Source organism: Etheostoma cragini, chromosome 18 (genome assembly GCF_013103735.1).
Source record: "Etheostoma cragini isolate CJK2018 chromosome 18, CSU_Ecrag_1.0, whole genome shotgun sequence".
NCBI lineage: Eukaryota > Metazoa > Chordata > Actinopteri > Perciformes > Percidae > Etheostoma > Etheostoma cragini.
The window spans coordinates 20,420,943-20,448,134 of NC_048424.1; the positions used below are offsets into that span (position 1 = coordinate 20,420,943).

A 27,192-nucleotide genomic window follows, 5' to 3' on the forward strand; every position below is an offset into this window, starting at 1 on the left:
TAACTCAATGAGCGCTGTGTTGTCAGCAGATTTAACAACCTGACAGCTCGCCTGCTGTGGACGTAGCCGTGTAAATGGTGAATAGAAAGGGTGATAGAACAGTTCCCTGAGGTGACCCTGTGTTTGACACAATATTCTCTGACTTAACTTTTAAAGTTTAAGTTAACAAATTGAGACCTGTTTTCAAAAAAATGAACCAAATAAAAACAACCTGGAAGCTTCATCATCAAAATCTCATTTATAAAGATGTGTGGTTGTTTTTTATTGAACGCTGGGCTTAAATCATCGTACAGAATTTTCACACACCTTCCCCCTGCATCCAGAGGAGCATGCACACTGTCCATTTACAGACAATAGCATCCTCCGCCCCGCTCCCTTTCTGATAGGCTTTTCAGGGGTCGAGATACTGCTCCACATGGGGCTTCAGACTATTCTATCTCACATATCTTCATAGCTATGGAGGTTAGAGCCACGGATTTTAATTCCAAAGACCAAGCGAACTTTATCAGGATGCATAGCGTCCTGGCCTTTAAAAACAAAATCTGCCTGCCTCTATGGGAATTTAACATAGGGGTGTGTATACTTATGCCCCCTGTATTTTAAGAAGGAACATTTATTCATTTATTTATGAGACATTATCCATTCACAAAGAAAATTGGTTGTCTTTAAAGGTTGGATTTTCCTGAATCATTCATACACTCAAAAGGATTTGTTTTTAGGTACTGGGATAATGCAAGCTTGTTTCCATAAATCAGGTAACACTTTATGAGAGAAACAGTAATTAAAAATACTTGAAAAAATGTTTGCACATCCTTTTTAATCCTTTTGGAGACCAACTGGACCTGCTGCTTTGGTCGCTTTTAACCTCATAAACATGCCTTCTCCCTCCTGATTGGTTGTTTGTAGGGTATAGTCCGGGTATAGTCCCTAAGTCTTTGTCTTTCATCAGAAAAGTCTATTTTGTCAAATCTATTATAAAAATGATTTAAAGTGGAAATATGGAAAATAATTATTAACTATTCTTATTCTTAAGTAGAACTTCTTGATACCTGATGTTTTTTTTTTGCACCCTTTTTGGGGGGGGATATGTTGAGTGGATGAGTTTGGACAGGGTGCTGATTTGAAACCATGTCAATTCCCGCCCAAAATTCAAAGAAAGTGATTTTATTTGCAAGGAGCGTTGCAGGGAATCCATCCTTTGTTGTGGTAATTTGGTTAAAAAGAATGGCATATTTCTGATAGGACAACAGGAAGGTTAAGTAAAAAAAAAGCACCTGAACTAGTTAATTAACATTTTGTTAATAATGTGTGTAGATTTAGGCTTAAGAATGAATGAATCATACTGTACTCACTTAATGAATTGGAGCATGAGGTCGGAGACAAACTTGGCCGTAGTGACGATGAACGATCCGGGCTCGTTGAACGTCTGTGCGTTATGTTCGATGTAACGAACCTCCCACATCAGAGAGGACAGCCGCCTGAGAATCAAAGACAAGAATGTATTGAGTGTGTATTTTATTCTCTATTCTCTCTCACACACACACACAGACACACACAATGCCTCTTCTTTAAACATTTTTCTGCTTCTGTTCCAGGACCTTCTTGTATCCCTCGGGTCAAACTGACCCGTGACTTATTTTATGTTACTTCATAATCTATTAACAAATATTGTCTTTATCTCAATTTCAAACAATTGAGATAACATATATGTTCAGGGAATGAAATCAGTCTCTACTAGAACACAATTAAAAATGGAAGTGGGATTGGTATTTTCTCATAAGGTTGTAATTCATGTTAAAAATCCACTATGTGATCATTCTTATCTTGAAAAAACATACAGAATAATTTTCTGAATTGAGCCAGGAATACATGTTTATCGCAGGAAATAAGGTAAGGCCATTGTTTTTTTTAGGTAGAAAAAAAGTGTCTGAAATGGGTCAATTTGACCCGAATACCATGCAAGGGTTAACTCAAATAGATCCTGATGTGCGGTACCTGTAGAAGCGGTTGACCAGCCTCTCCCGTATGGTGCTCAGGTCAGTGACGTAGGCCACCACCGTGCAGTACGTGGGGTAAGCTTGGAGGTCCACTGGAAAGGCAAACGGCGCGGCAACATCTGAGGGCGGTACGTTTGGGCGGTGGATGAAAAAAAAACGGGAGAATTACTTACTGGAACACATCCACAGACATTAACAGACTCAACAAAGGTGGATATCTTGTCTATAAGATATAGACTCCTTCTAAATAAAATAACCTGCATGGGTTAAGTATTGTAAAGTGCTCCTTTTAATTCTGAAGTCGGACTCCAGAGCTGGGAATGACGTCACACCAGAGTCCACCGCCCTCCATTAAAGCAAGTCGGGGGGGTTTGTGCTATCCAGGTAAGCCATTGGTAGCAATACCACTTGATAACAATGCATTAGGCTGTAATATGTGCACACTAACAGCGTATGTGATAGTGTAAGTGATACACAAATAGGACAGAAGTGCTTAGAGTCTGTGTATTACCACAGCTTTCACTTCTGTTGAGCAGCCATGTTGGATTTTGAGGTTGGGTACTTTCCAACTTCCCAACTTAGATATCCGACTTCAGGGGCTGTGTTTCTGACTTAGGACTCAGAAATTCTGACTTTCAAGTACAAATGGAACGCACCATTACATCAGCAACTAGGGGTGGGGGAATAAAATCGATACAGCATAGTATTGCGATATTTTGCGTGGCAATACTGCATCGATGCACAGACGCCAAGTATGGATCTATTATTATATATGTGTTGGTCAGTTTGTCTGCTTGACAATCCCATTTTGCAGCAATAAAATTGAAGTGAGATGAATGAACAGAGAAATGTATCTTTTTCGATAAAATACGTCAACAAAGTTTTATTTTTCGGGACACAATTAGAAATGTATTGTCATTATACACAAGTGCAGTACCTGTGCAATGAGAGTGAAGTCATTCTGATTACTCTTCTCTAAATTTAGATGTACATAAGAGAGTTGATATGAATCCTGTCCTGTAAGCCAACTGCAGAATGCAGCGTAGGAGTAACAGGAGAGAGATCCAGAAGGATTAGGTGTGCTGTCTGTGTGTTTTATCACCAGGCTGTCACTAGAGGGAGCCCTCACACCAGCTTTTTCCCCCTGGGCTGCTTGCAGCTCCACAAAGCCTATTCCTGATATGATATTACATCACTTAACAGGAATCCAAGCAAGCGCCTCGATATGAGGCTCGTGGTGTTAGCAGCTAAGTCCTTTTACGATCGGAGCCATGGCCCTGGCCCCTGCTGATGACCTCATATCGCTGACTCGTGTTGCGTTGAGTCATGCTGCCGCTGCCTGACGAGAACTGCTGCCCTCGTGGCTTAACTTCACTTCCCTGCTTACGTGACATAAGGGCTGTGTTATTTTCAAGGGGAGGGGGGTTGATGACGACGCCGTACCGAGTGTGCAGAGCTGGTCGATGGCCTTGATGATGCGTTCGCACTCCTCTGCGCGTGTGCGGCAGCCCCATTCCCCGTCCAGTGGGACGTACAGCAGCTCCTTCTGCTCCTCCTCTACCAGCGGGACACTCGTGCCTAACTCGTCAGGGAAGGTGGCTGCACAGGAGAGAAGAGCAACCAACGGGAAAATCCATCAACATTGGAAAATGTCAAATGTGTAGAAAAAACTGGAATTTGTTCAAATGCGTGTGGGTGTATTAGAGAGAATCACCATCATCAGGTATGGGCTCCATGTCCCAAGGGCTCATCTTCTCGGTGTCTCCGTTGTCCCAGCTGGATGGGAAACAGTGCTGATATGAATCATCGACATCATCGCATTGGAGTGTGTTAGAATAAAGTGAATATCATTCTCTAACAAGGTTTTTGTAATGATGTGTGACCGTGAGCATTCAAGAAAAAGAATCTCAGAGAGACAATACGCTTATTAATGTTTCCAATTGAACTGTCTCAGACAAGGGAAGTCAAGCGATACACAACAAAAGGACAGAGGTAGCTGGCGCCATTGTAAATGTCAAATTCATAACAATCGCTTTCATCGAGCATCCTAAATGATTCAAGCCGTGGGGTGTCTGTGCAGTCAATGAGTGTTGTGAGAGGAGGCGTCAGTGACATAATCCCAGGAAGCTGTTTGTCTACATGTGCCTGGACATTGTCCAAGTAGACAAAGTCCTCTTATTAAAAGGTAAATCCTAACCATTTTCAATCCACACTTCTTCTCTAACCTCCCAGTACCTATGTGTGTATGAGTGCTTGCCGAGTGCGCTCCATATATAGTGTTGAATACTCGCCATATTTAACCCTTGTGTTGTCCTCTCGGGTCAAAAACGGCCAAAAATTTGACATTTTGGTCCCTTTTTCAGACTTTTTTTTTTAGTTTTCACTAACACCCTCTTACTATCACTAGGTTTACAGTACATTTTGGAATTCATGGTCAATAACCCTCATTTATATAGAATTATACCTCATATTTGAATTAAAAAAGCAGAAATTGTGATTTTGACTAATAGTTAAGCTCAGAGGAAGGAGAGATCAATTGTGTTTGCAAAGAGCGTTGTATGGAATGTAATCCATTTTTTGTGGTAATTTGGTTAAAAATAAACCCATATTTCAGATATAGATATTTTTTAAAGGGGTCAAAGTTGACCCGAGGACAACAGGAGGGTTAATGTCGTATTATGTTATGAATGTTGTCAGGAGGATAGCATACATCGTCTGGTAGTTAATAATGACATTTCTGGTTTTGTAATGTTGCATTTTGTTGTGTTGTTTCAGAGGTTGAATGCATTTCTGGCTTTACCCTGCAGTGCTAGAACTATGGCAGCATACCATTTGCAGGGTATATGCCATTTTCATTCATCATCACCTTGGAGTATGACAGGAAACGCTCTATGCACGCCATTTCCTTTTTCCTCATCACCACCAGCGAGCTTTCCTCGAGTTTGATTCATGTTGCTATCATTTGTAGCATTTCTCTGAAGCTTTTCTGTTCCTTTCTGATTCCTGTTTTTGTTTCTGAAGTTAGCTTGCATTTACGCTGCCTGCGCCGGCTCTCAGACATTGTGCAAAAACACAGGTCTAGCATGTTCAGTCTGCAGCGGTGGATGCCATAGTCGACACTTTTGCAGAAACGCAACCAGGTGTCAATCATGTAACCAGAGATTCAACTTGTCAGCCTGCTTCTAGGTGGGAGAGAACTGGAAACATCACTTCCTCTATCTAAGGCTATGCTCACACTTTTTAGACTTGGTATATTTATATTTAACTATACAGGCCCTGCACACCCATATAGGCATTTATTTATTTTCATGTATAGCTAAAAGCTCGACTTTTCTACAGTGTTCTTAACTGTTTCTGTGCTGTATTTTTCTAACTTGTGAACTTTGCACGTACTTTTGTAGTACAGTGTGCTGTGGAATGAAAAATAAAGATATCTTGACTCTTTTGATAAGAAATAGACTAGGGCACTTTTGTAGTAAAAAGAAGAAAAGCTGGTGCTAACGTTAGATAAAACAAAGTGGTCGAGCGAGCTAGAGAAAAAACAGAGAGAGAGAGAGAGAGAGCGGTGCTACTAACGTTACATAAAACATAGTGAGTTCCCTGTACAGGGAGCATCATATAACTCGCTGTGCTCTGACTCTGACATTTTTTCTCGTTGTTATGAAAACGGCAGGTCTGGCTACTCCGCCTGTCATTGGTCGGCTGTTAAGAAAGTGCTTGATGTAAGGCGATTTTTTTCCAAAAAAGTTCAACTTTTTTAACTATGAAAAAAAAGCCCTGGGGCGCCTGGGTGGCTCGCCTGGTGTACAGTGCGTGCCCATATACAGAGGATCAGTCCTCAAAGCAGCGGCCGCAGGTTCGACTCCGACTTGCTGCCCTCTGCTGCATGTCATTCCCTTCTCTCTGCCCTATCAAGTCTAAACTGTCCAGTCATTTTAAAGGCCTAAAACAAATGCCACAATAAGAAGTCCTGAGCTGCAGAAAAAAGTCGTCAGTGGTGTCTGGAAGAGCGCTCGCGACTTTTGGCGGATTTACTCCATAGTATTAAAAGGTAAAACGGATTCTGGCCGCCTAATAAAATTACGCCAAGTGTGAACGTAGCCTAAGAGGGTGACGATCCAAACACAAGCACTGAACAGCCCAGGAGTTAGTGTAAAAGCGGAACGTTTGAAGCAAAGTTGCTTGTCTTTTCTTCTCTCTTTCTCTGTGGACTGAAGCTGCTTTGAGTGCAGTCGGACACGTCGAGATCTATCAACAATCTGATGAAAAACAGCAACTGGGAAATATAAAGTCTACTCGTGCTACATTTGGGGGTTAAATAACAACAGGACGTAACACAAATGGGCCGTTCTCACCTCCCAATTACCCAATCCGTGGAAAATAACCGCATCGCTGTTTCCTGGTCTCAACGTGCCTTTTCACAAACTTGCTAATGCAAATCCATACCAGATGAACATACCAGACATTGTAGCACTGAAACAGGCTGTCAGAATACTGCGGCTGGTAGGGCTCCTGGCTCTCAATGGTCCCAAACCACCAGGCGTCGTCAATCACCGACCGAAACCTGTCACCTACACACACACACACACACATCCCAGTTAGTTTAACATCAGTTAACTTCATAATTTAATCTAGAAACTGCGAAGGAAAACTGGACTGACCTATACTCCACTGCCTCCTTCTGGCGTTGTCGAACTGCTGCCGCAGTATCAGGAAGTCGATCACATCAGGCATGTCGTGGTATCTGCAACGAGACAAAAACATCACATAGAAAATGAATGAAGAAACCTTCTTAACAGGGTAAAACAAAGCACATCACACACACCACATTTCTGGCAGCAGTTTAACATTCCCATAACAGTCTTTACTTTGTAATGTCAGTCAAGATTACTTAATTAAATGGTTTACAGCTATTGTCTTGTGTTGAGGAAAATGTAATGAGAAAAAGAGGGAGATGACGTCAGAGATCTGCACAAAAAATCTGCATATCGTTGAGGGAAAAAAATTGTCACAAGCTTTAACTAAGATTAAGATGTGTCTTCATCTTGTTTTTATTGTGATGAGCAGGGTGGTTATCAGACATGGGATCCACATAAACCTGGGTCTGCTTTTTTTTTTTTTTACAAAGCAGAAAACGTTACAGCTTACAATATCTGTAAATGTAACTACTAACTTAAAAAAAAACTTTTTAACAGAACAACACGTGTAACCTAAAGTTGCATGTATACAGGGTTTGATTGATTTTAGCCTTGCTGGGGAAAAAGGAAAGGGTAAAAAAGTCTTCTCAAATTCCCTGAGTTTGTCTTTAGGAATAAATAAAATTTAAATGTAATGAAATTTACGCCCGCCATGGGTAGAATGGGAAAAAAATGCCAGAATTTAAAGCAGAGTGAGACTTCTTCCTGTAGCTCTCACTCCCCTCTCTCTGTCCCACGTGCAACATTATGCATTGAACAGCCAATAGGAACTCTCTCTCTCTCTCTCTCTCTGTCTGTCTCTCTCTCTCTCTCTCTCCAAAGACACCTGTCGCAACTAGATTTTGTAAAGCCTGAAAACTACAACATTCTGAAAGACTACTATGGAATTTTTGAACAACAACGCAAAAAAGACCTACCTCAGCCACACACACACACACACACACACACACACACACACACACACACACACACTTACTTCATAGAGAAGGATCCTCCGGTCAGTTTGCCCGTGTCAGGGTCCAGGAAGGACAGCTTCAGACAGCACAGTGTGGGCAGGCCGACCTCATACTTGATGCCAACTATCTTCATCAGTTCCTGCTCCTGAACGCCACACATTAAAGAACAAATAATGCACTGTAATTCAACTAACTACCTCTCAGGAGACATCCTTCACATACCTTGGAGTGTCCAATACACTCTAATAACTCTACTACACTCAGTGTGGTGCAATATGTAGATAGGTGATGTGTGTAAGCAATGCTACAGGAAGCTCCAGCTGAGTAAAACTGAAACTGGAGAGAGCAATGCTTTAGTTTTACCATGCCTGTTTGTTCAAATTACATAAACACAGATAGAAAAGAACCCTGCATTTCACACACTTCAGGCAATGCATTTATGAAGATGGACACTGTGCCTGCAATGAATTATGGCCATCTGTCTGCCCTGAAAAGGCTATTTCCACTCCACACATGGAAAAGGTAGGAAAAACAAACCAAGTAAAATAAGCAATCTTATACGCTGTTAGTTTAAAAAAACAAGATGACACTTACTGTACTGGGCTGTCTTTTAGTGGAAGTGTATTTTTAGGACAGAGAGGAGTTTAAAGTCCACGTGAAAGTGAAACCGAAGTGTGTGCGATAACAAAGTCTGCAAGCTACAGTGATGATTACATCATTGTAGCTTGAAACTATGTAGCAAATTCCTAGGAACTGCTATGAAGAATATGTGTCATGTTAGCTTCACTACTCTAGCCAGTACTTTTTAAACAGCCTTAAAAGAGAAATGTTTTGTATTTTGATGTTCTTAATGTCTTGTAAAAAACAAATCTATACAAATGTAGGTTATCTACATATGTGAACCACCTCTGTGGACAGTATAAACTGTCGATACATGAGATCTAAAGAGCCCTGTGTCTCTTTAGAGGGTCCGCCGAGTGTTCCTTACCCGTAGCTCCATCTTGTGCCAGGGCTGCTTCTTAGCGTTGATGCTGTAAATCTTTTTTTGTTTGGCCATCTCCACATAGGCTTCATGCCCCTGTCTGAAGTAGTACACCTGCACACACACACACACACACAAACAGCCATCAGCCGTCATTTCAAGTCACCTACCATTACATATGTTTCTGGTACATTATGTGTATTCTTCTGGACTGGAACTGTAGCTGCGGAGCATTGCAATGCCAGTTCACCCCTTATTTTTTTAGGTTAACTGGCCATCGCAGCCTCATGGGGCCGCTAACTTTAGCGCAGACTAGTCTTGTTGTTATTAGCTTAGATTAGATTACATTCAACTTTATTGTCATTACACATGTACAGGTACAAGGCAACGAAATGCAGTTTGGGTCTAACCAGAAGTGCAATAGCAGTTACATGTTATGTAACATGCGTCAGTGTTGTAGTATGAGCCGACGTGTGGTGAGGACGACAAGGCGGCGTGTACCTCGTCTCCCATCTGGGGTATGTAGGGACATCTCCGGGGGACCGTGTCTGTGATCCAGGCAGAAGGAAGCCACTCCTCCAGGGTTAGCCCTTGCTCCTGAAACTCGGCCCTCTGAATGACACGCAACCAAACAAATATTCAGTATGGGACTTTTGTATTATGTTACATTTCTTTTTTACTTTACAAAATGTAGATGAAAAACAATGTACATATGTTTGTCTTTAGCCCTCCTGTTGTCCTCGGGTCAAATTTGACCCCTTTAAAAAATGTCCATATTTGAACTATGGGTTTCTTTTTAACCAAATTAACACAAAAAAATGGATTGGATTCCTTAAAGATCTGAGGCTGCCTACTCTCATGCACCAGTGGGATTCTCTCTTTAATTGCTATGAATTGGATTTAATGCAATGTCCATTTCTATGATTGTATGATTATGATGGAAAGCTAATAAATGGACCTTGAGATGAGTCAATATGAGTTTGTCAAATGCTGGTTACAAGGCCAAGAATTAGCCTTTAAATTTAAAATACTTTTTGGTAATCAGAGGTTAACCCTCTTGTTGTCCTCGGGTCAAATTTGACCTCTTTAAAAAAATATTTTTATCTGAAATGTGGGTTTCTGTTTAACCAAATTACCACAACAAAAATGGATTGGATTCCATACAACGCTCTTTGCAAATATAATTGACAATTGCATTCCTCTGATCTTAACTACTAGTCAAAATAAGTCCTAACTTTTTATCCTCAAATATTAGTTACGATTCTATATAAATGAGGATTATTGACCATGAATTCCAAAAAGTCCTGAAAACTAGTGGTAGTAAGGTGAGAAAAAGGGACAAAAATGTCCAATTTGTGTCTGTTTTTTTAACCCTGGAGGACAACACACGGTTACTGTAACAAGGTAGAACCCACTATTTAGTCAAAGGGCTGTTTTTTTAATGACTAACCTTCCTCTTCTCCTTTGGCTTCTTCTTCTTTGGTAATGCGTCGTCTTTGTCTGCTTTATCTTTCTTTCTTTCTTTCTTCCCGTCCCTCTTCTTCTCCCCGTCTTCCTCCGAGCTGCTGCTTTTCTTTTTCACCTTCACGCTCTTCTTGGGCGGTTCGAGGTTGATCCCGGCGTCCGCCGTCCAGTCGGAGTAATCGCTGGAGTAGTCACTGCCAACGCAAGAGAAAAGACTCAGTACACAGAAGTTTGGATTTGCGTATAATGTGAGGAGATAGCACATAGTCAATATAATAAATGTGTGAGATGTACTGTGTGTGCAGTATATTACCTTGAACTACTGTGGTCATCCGGCCAGGGCTCCTTTGGTTCCTCTTCCTTCTCCTCGGAGGAGGAATGCCCGTTGATTTGCCGAACATCCACCTCTCCCTGGCAACACACGTCATTTAACGTGAGCACTCAAATGAACAAAAAACAGATGGAATCCGAGAAAAGGAAGGCGCTGTATAATAAAGAGGAATGTTTGTCTATCACAGCCACACTTGTAAGCTAAGCTGTTACAACAAGAGATACAGTTTGAATTTATGACAGTGTTTTTACGGCTTTGAAGGTAGGGAAATGCTATCTCCTGTAAGGTTTTCACTGTTTATTTTTATGACAGGGTTTGGAACATGAACACAAAGAGTCTATTCCATCAATATACGTATATTAAATGTTCATATTCATGTTAGATTTCACAGCACTAGTAGTCCGTGATTGTTCTCCAGAGAGCTTGAGTCCCATTGTGCAGAACAAGTTAACAAGCTAGCGAAGTCTAAAAAGAGAGTCTTTGGTGAAATCTGCTGATCTAAAATTGGAATAGAACAAAAGCAGTTCTAACAAACTAGACGAGCCAACAAAAATGGGAAAAATGCCTCGAGTGGAAGAAAAAAAAACATTGCAATCGAACTCTTTAAGAAACTTCAATTCCAACCTGTTTTTAAAGAGAAAAAAGTATGTCGTAGTACATGTAGTAATGTAGTTTTAAAGCATGAAACTAAATTCAAGGCAGTAACCGTACCGTGTCTACCTCTGAGGTGCTTTCGTCGTCGTCGGCAGCCTCGGCGCTCTGGCGGCTCGTCTCCTCCATAGCTGCACGTGTGTGGTAGCCGTGGTTACCCTGGCTCCTCCTCCCCTCGTCAACCGGCTCGGCTGTCGGGTGAACCTGCGGCAGCAGAGGATGAAGGATAGGAAGGAGACGACAAAACTGGGAATATGAGTAGTGATAGTGGAATTATACTTAAACAAGAAATCCTTTTTCTCAAAGGACGCATGGCATGAAAATGTATTCAACTTTATGAGATTTTTAACATTAATACAATATACAGTATTAATATACATTAATAATTCAGATACAGTATTAGGGACCACTAAGGTCTATGTAAAAGAGACTTCAGATACAGTATTAGGGACCACTAAGGTTTATGTAAAAGAGACTTCAGATACAGTATTAGGGGACCACTAAGGTCTATATAAAAGAGACTTCAGATACAGTATTAGGGGACCACTAAGGTCTATGTAAAAGAGACTTCAGATACAGTATTAGGGACCACTAAGGTCTATGTAAAAGAGACTTCAGATACAGTATTAGGGGACCACTAAGGTCTATGTAAAAGAGACTTCAGATATGGTATTAGGGACCACTAAGGTCTATATAAAAGAGACTTCAGATACAGTATTAGGGGACCACTAAGGTCTATGTAAAAGAGACTTTAGATATGGTATTAGGGGACCACTAAGGTCTATGTAAAAGAGACTTCAGGTACAGTATTAGGGGACCACTGAGGTCTATATAAAAGAGACTTAAGATATGGTATTAGGGGACCACTAAGGTCTATATAGGAGCATCCAAAGAGCACCATGTCATGGGACCTTTAAGTTCTGAAAAAACGTTATAGGAGAAAACTAATTATATTCTGTAAAACAATAATAATGTGTGTGTGAGTGTATTGCTCTTACCCTGCTCTCCTTGGGGAGAGAGTGGATGGTACGTCGCCTCCTCTCTGACTGATAAATATTAATCTCCTCTTCCCCTTTGGCTTCACGCCAGTTTAACTGTCTTCTACATGACAAACACACACACACACACACACACACACACAGAGAGTAGTTTACAGGACATTAAAAGAAGAAAATGCTGCAGGAAGGGCAATATATGGCACAGTGCAGTGTGGGAGCTGAGTGTTATTTTAGTGGCATTTGAGTATGTGTAGGTGTTAGAAACCCAAAACTTACATACACACACACGCACACACACACACACACACACATATATTATTTCTATCACGTACAAAAACAAGTTCCTCTTTGTGGTATCGGTGTTTGTGTCTTACCTGACAGAGGCGTTCTCCAGCTCCGGGACCAGCACCCTGCGGCTCCAGGCCACCAGGTCTCCCTCTGTGGCCATCTGGCTGCGGGGGGCGTTGCTGTGCATCTGGCGGACGCCCTCGATCTGCCCGCTGCGACGCAGACCCACGTTGGGTGGAGAGTGCACCTCTGTGGGCGAACCCACCGATCCTGAGGGAAGAAGAGAAAAAAATAGTGCTTTCAATTTGTCTGTATTTGTGTTTTTATTTATAAAAGGACAACACACATAATCAACATTTCTGTAAATGTGCCAGTGTTAGCCAGTCTGCCTCTCATGACATAGCCTTACCTCTGTTGGACCTGGTGTCATTGGCTCCCAGTCTTTGGTCCTGTTCCTGCTGCAGCCTCTGGATCATGGTATCCAGAGGACTGGAGCCGTCCACCGCCTGCTCACTCACCACTTGGTTCAGGCCTGACACACACACACACACACACACACACACACACACACACAGCAATGGAGTAAGAGAGAGACTTTTAATGTGAAAGCCCACACGGAGACGACCACTACTGTCTCATATTAACTGCATGCACACAGTGCGCTATTGCATTTATTTATCTCTATTTAGTGGAGGTCAGCTAAAGAAATAGTCAACATGTCACAATGGTCTACCATCAACTTCAAAGAAGAAGAAAAAGGCGATGGATTCCCCCCCCCCCCCCCTATGAAACCTTTAAAGTCACCTCAACACACACACAATGCTTTTTCAAAGCTGACAGCAGGGCAACGTTAGGTTAACACTGTCCTATACACGGTGAGCATGTTCTCCCCCCTTGCCTCCTTCACCTGCCTCCACTGTGCACTACTAATGCATTTCATAAACTACTGTTCCTGTTTGCATCCCTGCCAAGATTATTAATTGCCTTATTAATTCTGGTTTTAATTGCCAATACTGGTGTAGTTTCAGTAAAAGCCAGCTCATTAAACCCATTTGAGATTCAATTCAATTCAATTTTATTTTTAGATTAAAAAGATAGATTAGCTAACATTCTTAACAGCAATGTGACCAGCTGGACCAAAGTGTCTTTGATCAGCTGACAGAAGGGGTTACAATTGGACAGAAGAAGACGGCGTCACCTCCAGGTTAAGATCTGATGTGAAGCGTGCGGGAGGAGTAGAACTACGGCTTTGTTCACGCCCCCGGACCACGCAGAGAGGAAATACTCCCGAGAGGTCTGATTTCAGCCTCTGTACCTGAGGAAGTGACCCCCATCTGCGGGATGAGCTGCTCATCCCTGCAGCCCTCCCTGCCAGGCACCAGCCGCTGGTATCTGGGTGGGTGGGGGTTCCCGTCCACATCCACCAGGAAGGGAGGGGGCATCAGGTGTGGCGCCTGCTGCGTCTGTTCGTCCAGCACGTAGTTGTTGGCATCTCGGATCAGTGGCCGGTAGTCCGTGTGGAAGAACATCTGGTCCGCTATCTAAAGCACGGGAGGAAAGACATTTTGAAATGACATTTTTTGATTACCAATAACATCAATTAAGTGAGTTGTTGTTACATGCCAGCTTCTGCAGATATGTGTTTAAATATTAAAGGTCAGCTTGTCGCATTACCTTGTCATACTTGCTGCTGGAGCCAAAGCCAAAGATGAGCAGGTGCCCGTGGGAGTCAGTGGCTGCAAAATGTTGCCCATCTGGACTACATTTGCAGTCAAACAACGCTCCGTGGCCTTGGCCCTCGATCTATCCCCAAAAAGAGAGACAGAGCAGGGGCGGGGTGTATTGGGAAATAGGTGCACAATGTAAATCCTAGTATTATGCTACCAGATAATTGTACGGCATAGACACAGTCAAAATGTCTAGTACACAAGATCAAATGCACTATTCCATATGCTACATGTATGGTACTAACAAGTATTAAGCTACAGGGTGTTACTACAATATGAACTGAAAATAGCATTAGTGACATAAGTAGAGTCAGCCACCTGTTGCCTTTAGTTCGCTCCATTCAACCCAAGATGTAAACATTTCTTAAGAGTTTTTTTTAACCTCATGCCTCTTAATCAGTAGAAAAAAAAGACTCAGATGAACCTGAAGCAGTAAACTTTCATTTTCTACTTTGGTATATTGAGGAAAGGTGCATGTGCTTTTAGCCAGCTGGGGAATAGTGGGGTCACGAGTTCATGCAGTGAAGCTAAAGAAGGGCTGCAGATATAAAGTAAGAAAGAGCAGTGCATATCATTTTCAACTGTTGTGTTGTAATGGGTGTGCTCGTTACATGATGTGTAGATTGTGTCCCATGAGTTGAATTCCTCTGCAGGGCATGGTGTACTAACATTAGCAACCTTTACATCAATACTGCGGTTTAAATTGACATCACTGAGTCAGTTCTCGGACTTTGTGTTTCCTTTTTACTTTCACGGCATTCACCATGATCCTGTAACAGTCCCTTCTGTCTTTGTGTCAACAGGTTCCGCTCTTTTACAGAAGTGCCATAGTCTCACCTTAAATTTTACACCCTTGTGATCAAACAACACTATCCACAGTCTATGGTCAACACCAAGATTTGGCTGACTGACCAGCACACTGGGTGACTCACTTGTTCTGAGAGTGTGATTAATGCTTTCCTGGGTAACCATAGAGACCCAACCAGGAAAGACACAGGCTGGCTACAGTAATTAACACAATAGCTGAATATGTACACTGGCATATGTGTATCAGTGCGGAGTCATGCTTTTCCTCTACCCTTGACCTATGCCACACAATGTGGATTAAATGAGAGAGAAAAGGCCAGCATGGAGGGTAGAGAAGCAAAGAGAGGAGAAAGTGAAACCATACGTGAGGGGGAGAAGAGCGGCGGGTGAGAGGGAAAGAATGGGAGACAAATGCCGTTTTTCCATGACATGGTACCTGCTCGACGTGCCTAGACTCTGCTCGCGCTCTACTTTTTAGGTTCTTCATTAGGAAAAAATGTGCATGACAGGACAAAATTTGGCAACAAGGGGGTAGCAGTAGCTCTGTCAGTGGGGAGTTGGGTTTGGGAACCAGAGGGTTGCAGGTTCAAGTCCCCATACGGACCAAAGTATGGTGGAGGACCGGTAGCTGGAGAGGGCCTGGGCACAGCTAAGGTGCTTTTGAGCGAGGCATCAAACCCCCAACTGCTTGGGCAGCCCCCCCGCTCTGACATCTCTCCATTAGTGCATGTATAGGTACTGAGCATGTGTGTGTGTAATGTAATAACAACAGAGTGAAAACATGGTAATGTTCCCTTAGGGGATTGATAAAGTATACATTATTATTAACACACCTTAGAAGTTCTGTTTGTGTGTGTGTGTGTGTTTGTGTGAGTCCCGGTAGGTCATGGCAGTTTTCTGCGGTGTTGCTATGACAACCAGCCACGCTCGCCTCACGCATGAGGTGGTACTAAATCTGCAATGGAAAAACGAGGACGGGGCACCGCGGCCGAGTCGAGTAGAGCCGCTACTAGCAGTGGGTAATCGGAGAAAATAAAAGGGAAATGTGGAGTAGTAGCAGTAGTAGTAGAAGTAGCAAAGCAAAAAAAAAAAATGCACATCCTATTTATGCCACGTGTAAGGGCCTAGTGACTTTCAGGATCGGTGTGATTACAGCCAAAGAGACAGGGAGGCACAGGATGAGACTCACCATGTTGAAATAGGAGCGAATCTTGACTCCTCGGGCCAGGTCCCACACAACGCAATTCCCATCATGCCCCGCTGAGAAAAGGATTCGCGGATCAAACGGATGCGGCTCCAGGACGAACACCTCATCTTCATGACCCTGTCATTAAACGACATCTTCATATAGTTTAGACACTCCAAGAAATGAAAAAATAAACACCAGTGTTTGTTCCTTAAAGGTCTAACCTTTTTATGGAAAAATGCAGATGTGATTCATGCGAATGCGTTTCAACACTACATACCATCAGGACATGGACCAGGTTGCCGGTGGTGGAGTTCCACACCTTCAGCGTCAGATTGTTGGCTGCCGTGATCACTGTGCGGTCGTGGCGGTCCCATGCTACCATGGTAACCTTCAGTTTGGTCACCTTGTCTTCCAGCGGAGGAGGGTTGTATTTCCTGAAGGGAAGATGTCGGCACACTGACGTCATGTTTGAGCCAATAAAGTTCAGTGAGGTTTACGTTATACACAAAAAGTACATAAAAGAGCAAATAAATGTTCAAATGTCATATAAAAAAACCATTCTGATAGCTAGACCTTGTCTCTTTACTGTGTGAGATAACTATTCACATCGGCTGTTCCTGTGTTTCCAAATGTAAACTGTGAGAAACATTACATCAGAAACATTTCAACACTTCCGTGTGCAATTCCCTGCTCAGACTTCATGCCCATTTATTTAGTGTGGGCCTTTCCAAAGACACTATATGGATCAGTCTTGTTATACTGTGAAGATAAAAGTCCATTCCAGGGTTGCTGCACACATTTCGAAATCAAATTCAATGCCTGACATTTGAAAACCCGCTGTCAAGTCGGACAGTTTCCAGCCGTTTCCTGCTGCCTTCGGGCTGAACAGGAAGTCACAGAAACACTCACATCCTGTTAGGTCCGATTCCGATTTCATAAAATGTTACCAGACCCATATATCAGCTTGTACACAGTCTGCAGTTGGTTTTATTATGACAGAGTAGCTGTCAAAATGCTCTACATGTGGGCTGCTGATGAATTAACAACAGTGTGGATGATACTGTACGTAACCTGAACGGATTTAGTCTTTCTGACTCCTAAAGGTAACTACCAATCACACATGTGGTTTGTACAGAATAAGCCTTTAAATCAGACAAATGGCAATTCAAAGTTTAAATAAAACGGCATCATGTTGGATCAATTCTGAACCAATCAGGTGTTAGATCAGTTGAGAAGCCGGCGTTTCCCAGCATGCCCTGGGTCCACCTGGACCACCTGTGCATGACGTCAGAGCCAGTCGGGATCAAGTCAGACCCAGATCTAACCGGCATGTTGTGGTCGGGGTGGGTAGCGCAGTGGGTAGCGCAGGCGCACATATACTTCGAGACTAATGCCTCAACAGAGGTCCAAGGTTTGCGTCTGAACTGTGACGATTTCCTGCAGGTCCCCCCCCCCCTCCTCTCCTGGCTGTCCTGTCCATTAAAGCCCCCCAAAATAATAACTGTCTCGAACAAGCCTATTGTAATACTCTTTCCACAGTGAAATAAATGCACGACAACGCGGAGCTTGAAATCTCAACCTTGAAATGTTTGAAATGGCCTTTGTCTATATTCCACAGTGATATTTGGTGAAGTAAGGAGGACCCCCGACCCCTCATCATCAATGGTGAGGAAGTGGAAAAGGTCTCCTGTTTTAACACAACCACCATGGTCAAAAAGGCGCAACAGCGAATCCTCAAGAGGAGCAACCTGCCCGTTCAGATCTTCTACCGCTGTTGTATCGAGCGTGTCTTAAAATACTGTATGACTGCATGGTATGCCAACTGCACAGGGAAGGACAGGAAATCCCTCAATCGAATCATAAGATCCGCGGAAAAAATTGGTTGGACTTCCCCTGTCCACACTGGACGACATCCTCAAGATCCACCGCCACCGCCGGGCGCGCACTATTCTGCAGGATGAGACACACCATCTCTTCTCCCTGCTACTATCTGGCAGGCGGTATCAAGCTTTTAGAGCACGCTCCAGGCTGCAGAACAGTTTCATCCCCCAGGGCCATTACAGAATTGAACAATCATGCCTCCCCACCCCCGTCGTCAGCACAGTTGCACTTTCTAAAGATTATTTTTGGGGCTTTTCCCTTTATTACATAGACAGTGGATAGGCATGAAGGGGGACAGCGATAGGGGGGTGACACGCAGCAAAGGGCAACAGATCAGACTCGAACCCCCGCCTCTGTAGTTGCCACAGCCACTTTTCCCATGTATCTGTGGATTTTCTTTTGAAGTTTTTCTTGTTTTTTTTCCACACGTTTTGGAAGCATTTTCGTCACTTTTTTCAACCTATCAGATTTTTGCAAATGCAACAAAATCTGATAAAAATAGCCAAATGAATTGAAAGTATTGAACTGATCATTTATTTTACACTAAATAATGTTGTAGGGAACGAGCCACTTTTTTGTTTAAAGAAAACCCAAATTTCTGATATTGAAACTTGAAGATGGGTCCTATTTGACCCAAGGACAACAGGAGGGTTACATTCTGGATTTTCTCTTTTTAAAGATTATTTTTTGGGGGCTTTTCCGCCTTTAATGGACAGGACAGCTAGGTGAGGTCAGACTCGAACCCTGGACCTGTGCGTCGAGGCATAAACCTCTAAATATATGTGCTATATGTTGGCTCTACCAACTGAGCCAACCCGGCCGCCTGTATTTATTCTTATTGCGGTTTGCTGTGTTCATCGAGCAATAACGAGTGTTATGTCCATGTATTCACTGTTGCCTGCCCTAGAAACCTAAACCTAGACCCTGTCTAGGTGCAGTCGGGTAATCAATCATTGTGTCACACTTTATGCGACAGGTGTGATACTGTTGTTTTATCTTTTTAACTTGATTATTTATGTGCTGTAGATTATGGACTCTAAATAAATGAATGCAAATGATACGTCTGTGACTTTAATATACAACATTAATTGATTTTGATTTTGTCATAACCCCGAGAGCATCCCAATGCACGGCTCTGCGCTCTGAGCACAGCAGCGCTGGTGGAAGAGCCAGACTTGGACAGCCATGCACACACACATACCCGGGTAACTTGGTCTGCATGTCCAGCAGAATGCTCCTCCAGCCCTGAGGCTGCAGCTGCCAGATTCGGGCTGTGCCATCCCTGCTGCCGCTTACAAACCTACACACACACACACACACACACACACACACAGATTTGTGAACATGGATTCATGCAGCAGCTAAATAAACATAACACTTGCTTCTATTTTAGCTTTCTGCAATAGAATGAACACTTTCATCCTTGCACATGAGGATACACTAATTGGATGCCCCCCCCCCCTTCTCCATCTCCATCTCCTCCAACCTTCTTTTTTTGCAAAGAAAGTCTGACTACCTCCTTCACTGCAGAGATTACAGCAACCCAGCTGAGCTTGTTTTTCTGCTAACTCCACACAGACACATGCAATGCAATTTAAGTGCAGGATATGTGCAAGTGTGTGTGTGTGTGTGTGTGTGTGTGTGTGTGTGTGTGTGTGTGTGTGTGTGTGTGTGTGTGTGTGTGTGTGTGTGTGTGTGTGTGTGTGTGTGTGTGTGTGTGTGTGTGTGTGTGTGTGTGTGTGTGTGTATCAGATAGGAAGTTAAGGTGGTGTTTCTGCTGACACCATAAAGTTACAAGACAACACCCGGAGGTCTCATACAAACAAACAGCAGTGCTCACACAAATATTAACTACACCTATTATGTATTTCACACAGTCATACATTCACATACACACACACACACACACACATTCAACTGTGAAAAACCTACCTGTCACTGCAATGTGAGAACTGGATGCTGTCAACTTTGTCCTAGGTGAGAAAAATACAGGAGTAAAATCAAAACAATGCGATGTGTAACAAGCATTCCCTCTACTAGACTTACAAATAACGGCAATGTTATTGTGAAGTACCAATGAATCATGTTTTTGAGTGAAAAGAATCTTAACTCAAGGTCTCACCCTCTTCCTCAGTTGATGGAGATTGCTCTGTTGTCATGAAGAATAATGACCAATCTCCATGACAATGCCAACAATCTCCAAGACAACTGAGCAAACTCTGCAGAATAAGTCCATGAGGTACAGCTTTTGGGGAGAAAATCCAGTAAGTGGACCTTGAGTCGAAACATTTGGATTGTAATACTGTTTCCACTTAAATTAGTTGATTAATACGTCCAACGAATACACAATGTTTGGCATCTTACTGTGACATACAGTCAGTTCTTTATAAGAAGGACTGGCTTGATAACTCACTGTATGGGACTCAAGTTCTGAGATCTTCTCAGGTTGGCCTGACCCAAAGTAGTACACCCTGATGATGTGATCTGTGCTTCCTGTGGCCAGGAACATACCACCTGGACACACACACACATGCACACACACACAGTCAGAGCAACAAAATTCAAATATTCCAATACTTTATTAACATAAATAATGAAAGAAAAACATGCTCTCAAGAAATGTAAAGCACACTTATCCCACATTTAGTAAAAGGAAACAGGGTGGCTATTCGCTGCGCTAGCTCTTCAGTTAATCTGTGCTTTTTTTTCCTTAACTCTGCTGTCGTCCTCCCCCCCCCGGGGGTCTCAAAGCATGCGTGAAAATCAAAAGCGAGCGGTGCTCACCTGCGCTGAAGGAGGAGCAGATCATCTGGACGCCAGGTCTGGAACGCTCCGTGAATTTACTGGGCCTTTGACTGGACACACACACACACACACACACACACACACACAAAAAGACATTTGTATGTTTTTAATGGAACAGGTTTTATAGGTGGGCATGTGATTTTGGCTTCCTTTGTAAAATGTATCACTATCAAGTAGTTGCATAACTATTTTTAAAATGCATATTCAGTACAGTGAAATTCAATTGATGAAGCACTGAAGAAAATAGAAAATGAAAAAGACCATAACCATAAAAAATGGCCAAATCATCCTAAATCCTTGCGTAGTTTGGATCCCTAGAGTCTTAAAGAATGTTATGCATGAAGCAAGACCATTCAAGAACATCAAGACACGCGCAGCACAATAAAACCCAAGTAGACTAATTTTTTTCACGCTGTGACAAACAAGCAAAATCGTAGCAAAATGCTCAAAAATGTTGGAGGCAGAAGATGTGAATGGTAGTTGAGACTGTGCGTTCTGTGTGTGCTGCGATCGTGTTTCTCACCCAAACTTGAGCGTGCGTGCATCCCACTGCCAGAAGCAGATGGTGCCATCGGCTCCGGTGGACGACAGGTAGCGCTTTGAGCCGCAACAGAAAGGAGAAAACTGCAACAACAACAAAACACAATTAGAGCTTTGCAGCTGAATATAATGGCCAATCAAAAGCCGCTGCAAACATTACAGCAAAAAAGAAAGGACAATTAACCTGCATTAGCTTAAAAAGCATCTAGCAACAGTGTAAGGGGATGTGAGAGATTATCATACAAGCTTAAAACCAACCGTGTAGGATCAAAGATTTAACAGATAACTTAATACTGAGACTTTACAGGAAAATGCTGGCAATGTTTTGTATTCTTTTTATTTTTGACAAGTCCCATGAAAAGACCAAAAACATAAGGAACTGATGGTGGAACCTACTAGGAAGTATTGCCTGTGTGGTCAAAACCTGATTAAGCTTATTCCTCATGTTCCTTTGTTACAATGAACATGGTAGTTTATTTTGAGTAAATCCCACTTCACCCCAACCTTCTGCCATGTATTAATTTATGGCTGAAACTGCCCCAACAAATGTACTCTTGTTTGAGTAATCTTTGCTAAAAGCTGCAATAACCAGCTGAAAATGTAGGATATTACTCATATATTTTTAATACTGTATATATATATTTAAGATTAATGTCTTCAGTAGGAACAAACAGCTTGAAGCTGAATGCCGCAACAAGTTTAGAGAGGGTGGAAATCAACACAATAAGAAAAACATTGAATGACACCCGCCCTATCCTAACGGCTGGAAACATTGTGCACATTTCAAATAATGAGAATGAGTCTGCTCATGACACCAATACTGGCTTTTATTACATATTGGATATGAGCCAGTCATGCCATCTTTTACCCATATGTTAGAAGTTTCTTCTTGACTTCATCTACTTAACATGTGAAACCTATGGCAGAATTCCAATAAAAACATCAGCTAGGCGTTTTTAACTGTCCAGTTTGGAGAAAGCTTCTACAGTGTGCTGTTACAGAGTGACAGACATGGTGGAAAGACCTGAAAATATTATTAGCGGCTTTCAAATCCTCTTTTCAGGCAAAACCAAACACCGAAACACATACACACAAGAGCACGCAGCCTGAGCGTCCTGGTACCTGCAGTGAGGTGATAGAGGCAGCGTGTCCCTCCAGGACGGCCAGAGGGGCGCAGGTCTGCAAGCACCACACCCTGATGGTCTTGTCACAGGACCCGGCGGCGATCATGGTGTTTTCGTAGCTGACGGCCATGTCGGAGATCTCAGCGGCGTGGCCGCGCAGCGTCGCCAGCAGACGGCCGTCATCTGTTCCCCAGATCTTCACGAGGCAGTCGTCCGAGCCCTGGAAAAGAAAGAAGGCGCGCCAATATGGCTATCAGATGTGAGGGAAGACTATTTTATGTAGTTTGAGAAGTGGCCTGCTTGCCTCTGCATCACCTCTAGTAAGACAAAATAAACATGTCAAGCCAAAAAGACTTCAAATATGTCTGCCCTTCAACTTTCAGCACTCTGACAGACTTGGAACACAAACTGAGAAGGAATGAGGTCCTCGAGACGCAGGTGATTAATCTGCAGTGACAATGAACATTTCAAGGCACTTGTTAGTCATCTGCACAAACTATTTTTATTACCAGGAAGGACATTGTGTAAACACTGCAGCCATCAACACCTTTACAAAATAATCTTAGGCTATCTGAAGAGCAAGCATTGTCAAATCAATAAGTCTAATGTAGCACTGCTAGCTGTTCCTGCAATATGAGCTATCACTGGGCAATATTCTGCACCATGCATATTTATTTATTTATTACTCTGTGTCATGTCAATCGCAATATGTGCAATATGTGCAATATGTCATCTGCATACCTGCTTGCGATATTTTCAGGGACAATCCTGTGTCAATACACAAGCGCCAAGTATGGATCTTTTATTACATATTATACAGTGAGGAAAATAAGTATTTGAACACCCTGCTATTTTGCAAGTTCTCACTTAGAAATCATGGAGGGGTCTGAAATTGTCATCGTAGGTGCATGTCCACTGTGAGAGACATAATCTTTAAAAAAAAATCCAGAAATCACAATACAGGATTTTTTAACTATTTACTGTATTTGTATGATACAGCTGAAAACAAGTATTTCAGGCCCCTCCATGATTTCTAAGTGGGAGAATATGCAAAATAACAGGTTGTTCAAATACTTATTTTTTTCACTGTACATGTGTTGGTCAGTTCGTCCCATTTTGCAGCAATAACATTGAAGTGAACTGATGAACAAACAGAGAAATGTTTTCTTTTTAGATGAAACAGATGTTGACAAAGTTTCCTTTTCGGGACGTCACTTGAAATTGGGAAAAATTAGAAGTTGAAAAAAAAAAGGTTATAAATTGCAATATCGCAGAGTACTGCCATATGTTTAGAAATCACAATGATATTGTATCAGAACATAAGTACCGTGATGATATATCGGGAGGCGTCTGGTGATTCCCACCCCTAGTATATTTTTATTTATAGCGTAAATATGTTTGTATTATTACTATTATAATTATAACTAATTCTATTTTTTCAATTTCTTCTATTTTCTGTATGTATTTTTTCTCCTACGTCTATTTAGTCCTAGTGTGTTTGTGGTATTCTGATGTGTCTTTTTTTAACTTTTGAGCTGCCGTAGCACAGGAATTTCCCCAGTATGAGATTAATAAAGTCTACCCTATCTTTGTTATGGTTTTGGTATGTTTCAGTTTCCAGTTTTATTTTGGTAGTCTGGTTTTCTGTCTTGTCTCGTCTGTTAGTTTTCCTGCCATTGTGATTGTCTAATGTGTTTCACTTGTCCCTTGTTTGCTCGTTACCTTGTGTATTGTCTCTGTGCTTGTCTTTGTCTGTTGTGGGAGCATTGGTTCTGTGTGTCAGTTTTTGTCTGTGGATTTATTCATCTGAAGTTCCATGTGGTCTGGTTTTTGGCTTACTTTCTTGTTTTGTAAGTGTTTGCCTGCCCACCTCTGGGGCCTGTTCCACAAAAGTAGAATAAAGATATCCAAAAAGCGCAGCTTCACTTAGTGTCATCCGCTCATCGCGGCTTAATCGGTCGCACCTTAGCCGAGCCAGGGTGACCCGGTGAAGCTATGTCCAGCCAGGTGTAGATAGCTGGGATAAGTTCACGTTCACGGCTTTCTTAAATAGACCACGGTATCCATCACAGATTTACTGATGAAATGGAGAAGACGTGTGCGGCATATGTTTCACCCAATGAGCAGCAGCTTCTAATGGAAAGTAACAAGGAGGTGAAGCATATAATATGCAGAAAGGAAAATATGGCTGTTATCAAACGGAGAGGAAAAGCCCAACAGTGGATTGACTGTATGTGTAAGGATTTAAAAATATCTACTTAGCCTACAAGTCACTCTACATTTTTACAAAGTTGTGAGCTACACTGCGTTTTAAGTGCTTTTAGTATGCTTGTTTTTGGTGCTGGTTTTGCAGTAAAGTGTCTTTGTGTAGCCTACCATGTAAAGCACTATTTACCGTAATAAAAATGTATTATTTAGCCTACTTTGCCTTAAAAGTGAGCAGAAGGAATTAATGGTCCTCGGGAAATAATCCCTAAAACTAGGCTTAACTTCAAACCCTTATTCACAACGCAAGAACATGTTTTACATCCATATGCACACATCTCTATAAGCTATGTCTCATTCTAAATATAACTCAATACACACTGTAAGCATATATGTACAATAATTTATTATTCATGGTTTTTCTATTCTTCCTCCAAGCTGACAAGTGACACCACCATCCTGTGTGATGAATGTACACTACACTGTATATGTATACAAGCCAGGTTATTGGTCCGGTGATGTGAGACTAATTGAGACGGTTATGAATCTAACGTAAGCTGTAATACCTAATAATAAAAAAAAACATCAGGCCCACATATTATGGAGTAACACAAACTGTCCTTTATTAGAGAAGGACAAGCAACAAGAAAATGCAATCATGAATGTATTAGTCTCTGACTAGTCTGCCATTAATGTCATCTGGGAATATCGCTGCATTGTCCCACTTAATCTCCGGAGCGCGTCCTTTATAGACCTGAAGCTGCCTAGACCACGGACGCAGCGCTGCTCATCTCTATTTTTACAGAGAAAGTGGACACTGAAGCCGGCAGCCAGCCGGATGGGGTTGCTAAGAACTAAGAAGCAATGTATAACTATTATCAGACCGGTCCTCGCTGCATCGACACACTACCGACCCACCGGGAAAAGCCCCGACTCTCCTGATTGCTGCTCCGCATCTGGGTCCATCGTAACCATCTAACCAACTGCTATAGTAGGGTTTGAAATCCAACTTGTGACAGCAATAGTGAAAAGTAACGCATGTCAATAAACATAAAGCAGAACTTATTCAGAATAACTGTTCAACACTGGCAGCTGATTTAACACACGAGACTCCAGGATTAATCTTAGCCTGGCTGTTAGCCTGCTCTGGACCAGTATAGCCGCAAAGAATGGATCCCCATGGTTACTTAGCTGGGTTTAATTTAACCTGCAACCAAGTCAAAGCTTAATTCAACCAGTATAACTTGAATATCCCGGTTTAATCCCTTCTCCTGGTTGCGTGCAACAGGCCCACGAACGGTTTTCCTTGTGTTGTTTTCATTAAATCATCAAGTTCACCATTACTTTTGCCGTCTCTGCCTTTGAGTCAACTCTTTGAGTCTTAAATATCTTATTTTATCCCCCCCCCCACCCCACATAGAATGTATACTTGATTAATCCCACAAGGGGAAATTACAACTCTGTTTTTATTAAACAAGGGCCTGAATTACATACACATGCTCAGTACCTATACATGCACTAATGGAGAGATGTCAGAGTGGGGGGGCTGGCAATGGAAAAGCACCTGAGCAGTTGGGGGTTCGGTGCCTTGCTCAAGAGCACCTTGGCAGTGCCCAGGAGGTGAACTGGCACCTCTCCAGCTACCGGTCCACCACCATACTTGGACTCTCAAGTCCCGATGAGGTCTAGTTACCGAAGACTCTTTCATCATACACATGAATACATCTGATCACTCTAAACAAAGTCTCTCCTGATTGATATATGGGTTATCAAGACCAACGAAGAGTAAGCTACTAATAAGAAGGCCCTCTAATTAGAATATTTATTAAATTAAGTCAAAGTATTGCAAGCTAAAAAAGAAACAACAATGCTTCAAAAAGGCTATAATAAATAATCCATAAAGCCAAGCCCAATGCATTTGGTAGCCTTGAGGCTGCTTCTTATACTCCTTTAGTGCAGTGGTTGAAAAAGCTGTACACTTGACACAAATTTACTCTATTAATAAAGTTTGATTGACCTATTGTTGCTATAGATGTAAGTTATGTTAGCGATCGTCACAGGGACAAACAATGCAAACCAGCTGGTCTAATTTGTCCTTTCCAACGGCCGTGATAATGAGCTTGCAGCCATTTCTAAAGCTATATTACACAAATCAATGTGGCGGTCCGCCACGCGATTGTTTAACTAAACCTACAGAACATGCACTTGTTCACTGATCACAAATGATCACAGTGAATGTTTAGGCTTAAAAAAGTAATCGATCAATCCGTCTCGCAATGCAGCAAAGTCAGAGTGAAAAGACTCAAGACATCCAAAAATAAGAAAATATATAAATAAAAATGATCTTGTGATGAAAGGAGACAGTGTGTGTGTGTGTGTGAGAGATAGAGAGAGAGAGAGAGAGAGAGAGGGGTGGAGAGGAAAAAAAAAGGAGAAGAAGAAAGTGAGGGAGAATAAGAACGAATTTTAATTCTGGCACTTAGCCAGCGCCTCAGAGGAAACATTTTCTCCAGTTATGATGAGACATGGCAAGAAGAGGGGGGGGGGGGG

The 27,192-nt window shown here is 42.2% G+C and overlaps 1 protein-coding gene across 4 annotated transcripts in view; it reads right to left on the minus strand.

The window, feature by feature from the left end:
* Positions 1–27,192, minus strand: part of phip (pleckstrin homology domain interacting protein) — a 44,060-nt gene that overhangs the window by 9,451 nt on the left and 7,417 nt on the right. For 2 of the 4 annotated variants that reach the window (XM_034899301.1, XM_034899304.1), the window contains 25 exons: positions 22,436–22,657; positions 21,297–21,397; positions 20,753–20,823; positions 20,382–20,482; positions 19,901–19,941; positions 19,170–19,268; positions 16,365–16,521; positions 16,088–16,222; positions 14,039–14,167; positions 13,680–13,905; positions 12,774–12,896; positions 12,451–12,634; positions 12,077–12,179; positions 11,139–11,282; positions 10,410–10,507; positions 10,083–10,290; positions 9,134–9,244; positions 8,639–8,746; positions 7,671–7,795; positions 6,659–6,741; positions 6,457–6,568; positions 3,712–3,773; positions 3,441–3,596; positions 1,996–2,116; positions 1,353–1,478 (listed from right to left, as the gene is read on the minus strand). In XM_034899301.1, coding sequence (XP_034755192.1) covers positions 1,353–1,478; positions 1,996–2,116; positions 3,441–3,596; positions 3,712–3,773; positions 6,457–6,568; positions 6,659–6,741; positions 7,671–7,795; positions 8,639–8,746; positions 9,134–9,244; positions 10,083–10,290; positions 10,410–10,507; positions 11,139–11,282; positions 12,077–12,179; positions 12,451–12,634; positions 12,774–12,896; positions 13,680–13,905; positions 14,039–14,167; positions 16,088–16,222; positions 16,365–16,521; positions 19,170–19,268; positions 19,901–19,941; positions 20,382–20,482; positions 20,753–20,823; positions 21,297–21,397; positions 22,436–22,657 — 3,146 coding nt within the window. The remainder of the gene's footprint in view (positions 1–1,352; positions 1,479–1,995; positions 2,117–3,440; positions 3,597–3,711; positions 3,774–6,456; positions 6,569–6,658; positions 6,742–7,670; positions 7,796–8,638; positions 8,747–9,133; positions 9,245–10,082; positions 10,291–10,409; positions 10,508–11,138; positions 11,283–12,076; positions 12,180–12,450; positions 12,635–12,773; positions 12,897–13,679; positions 13,906–14,038; positions 14,168–16,087; positions 16,223–16,364; positions 16,522–19,169; positions 19,269–19,900; positions 19,942–20,381; positions 20,483–20,752; positions 20,824–21,296; positions 21,398–22,435; positions 22,658–27,192) is intronic. The other 2 variants (XM_034899303.1, XM_034899302.1) reach the window with 2 other exon arrangements.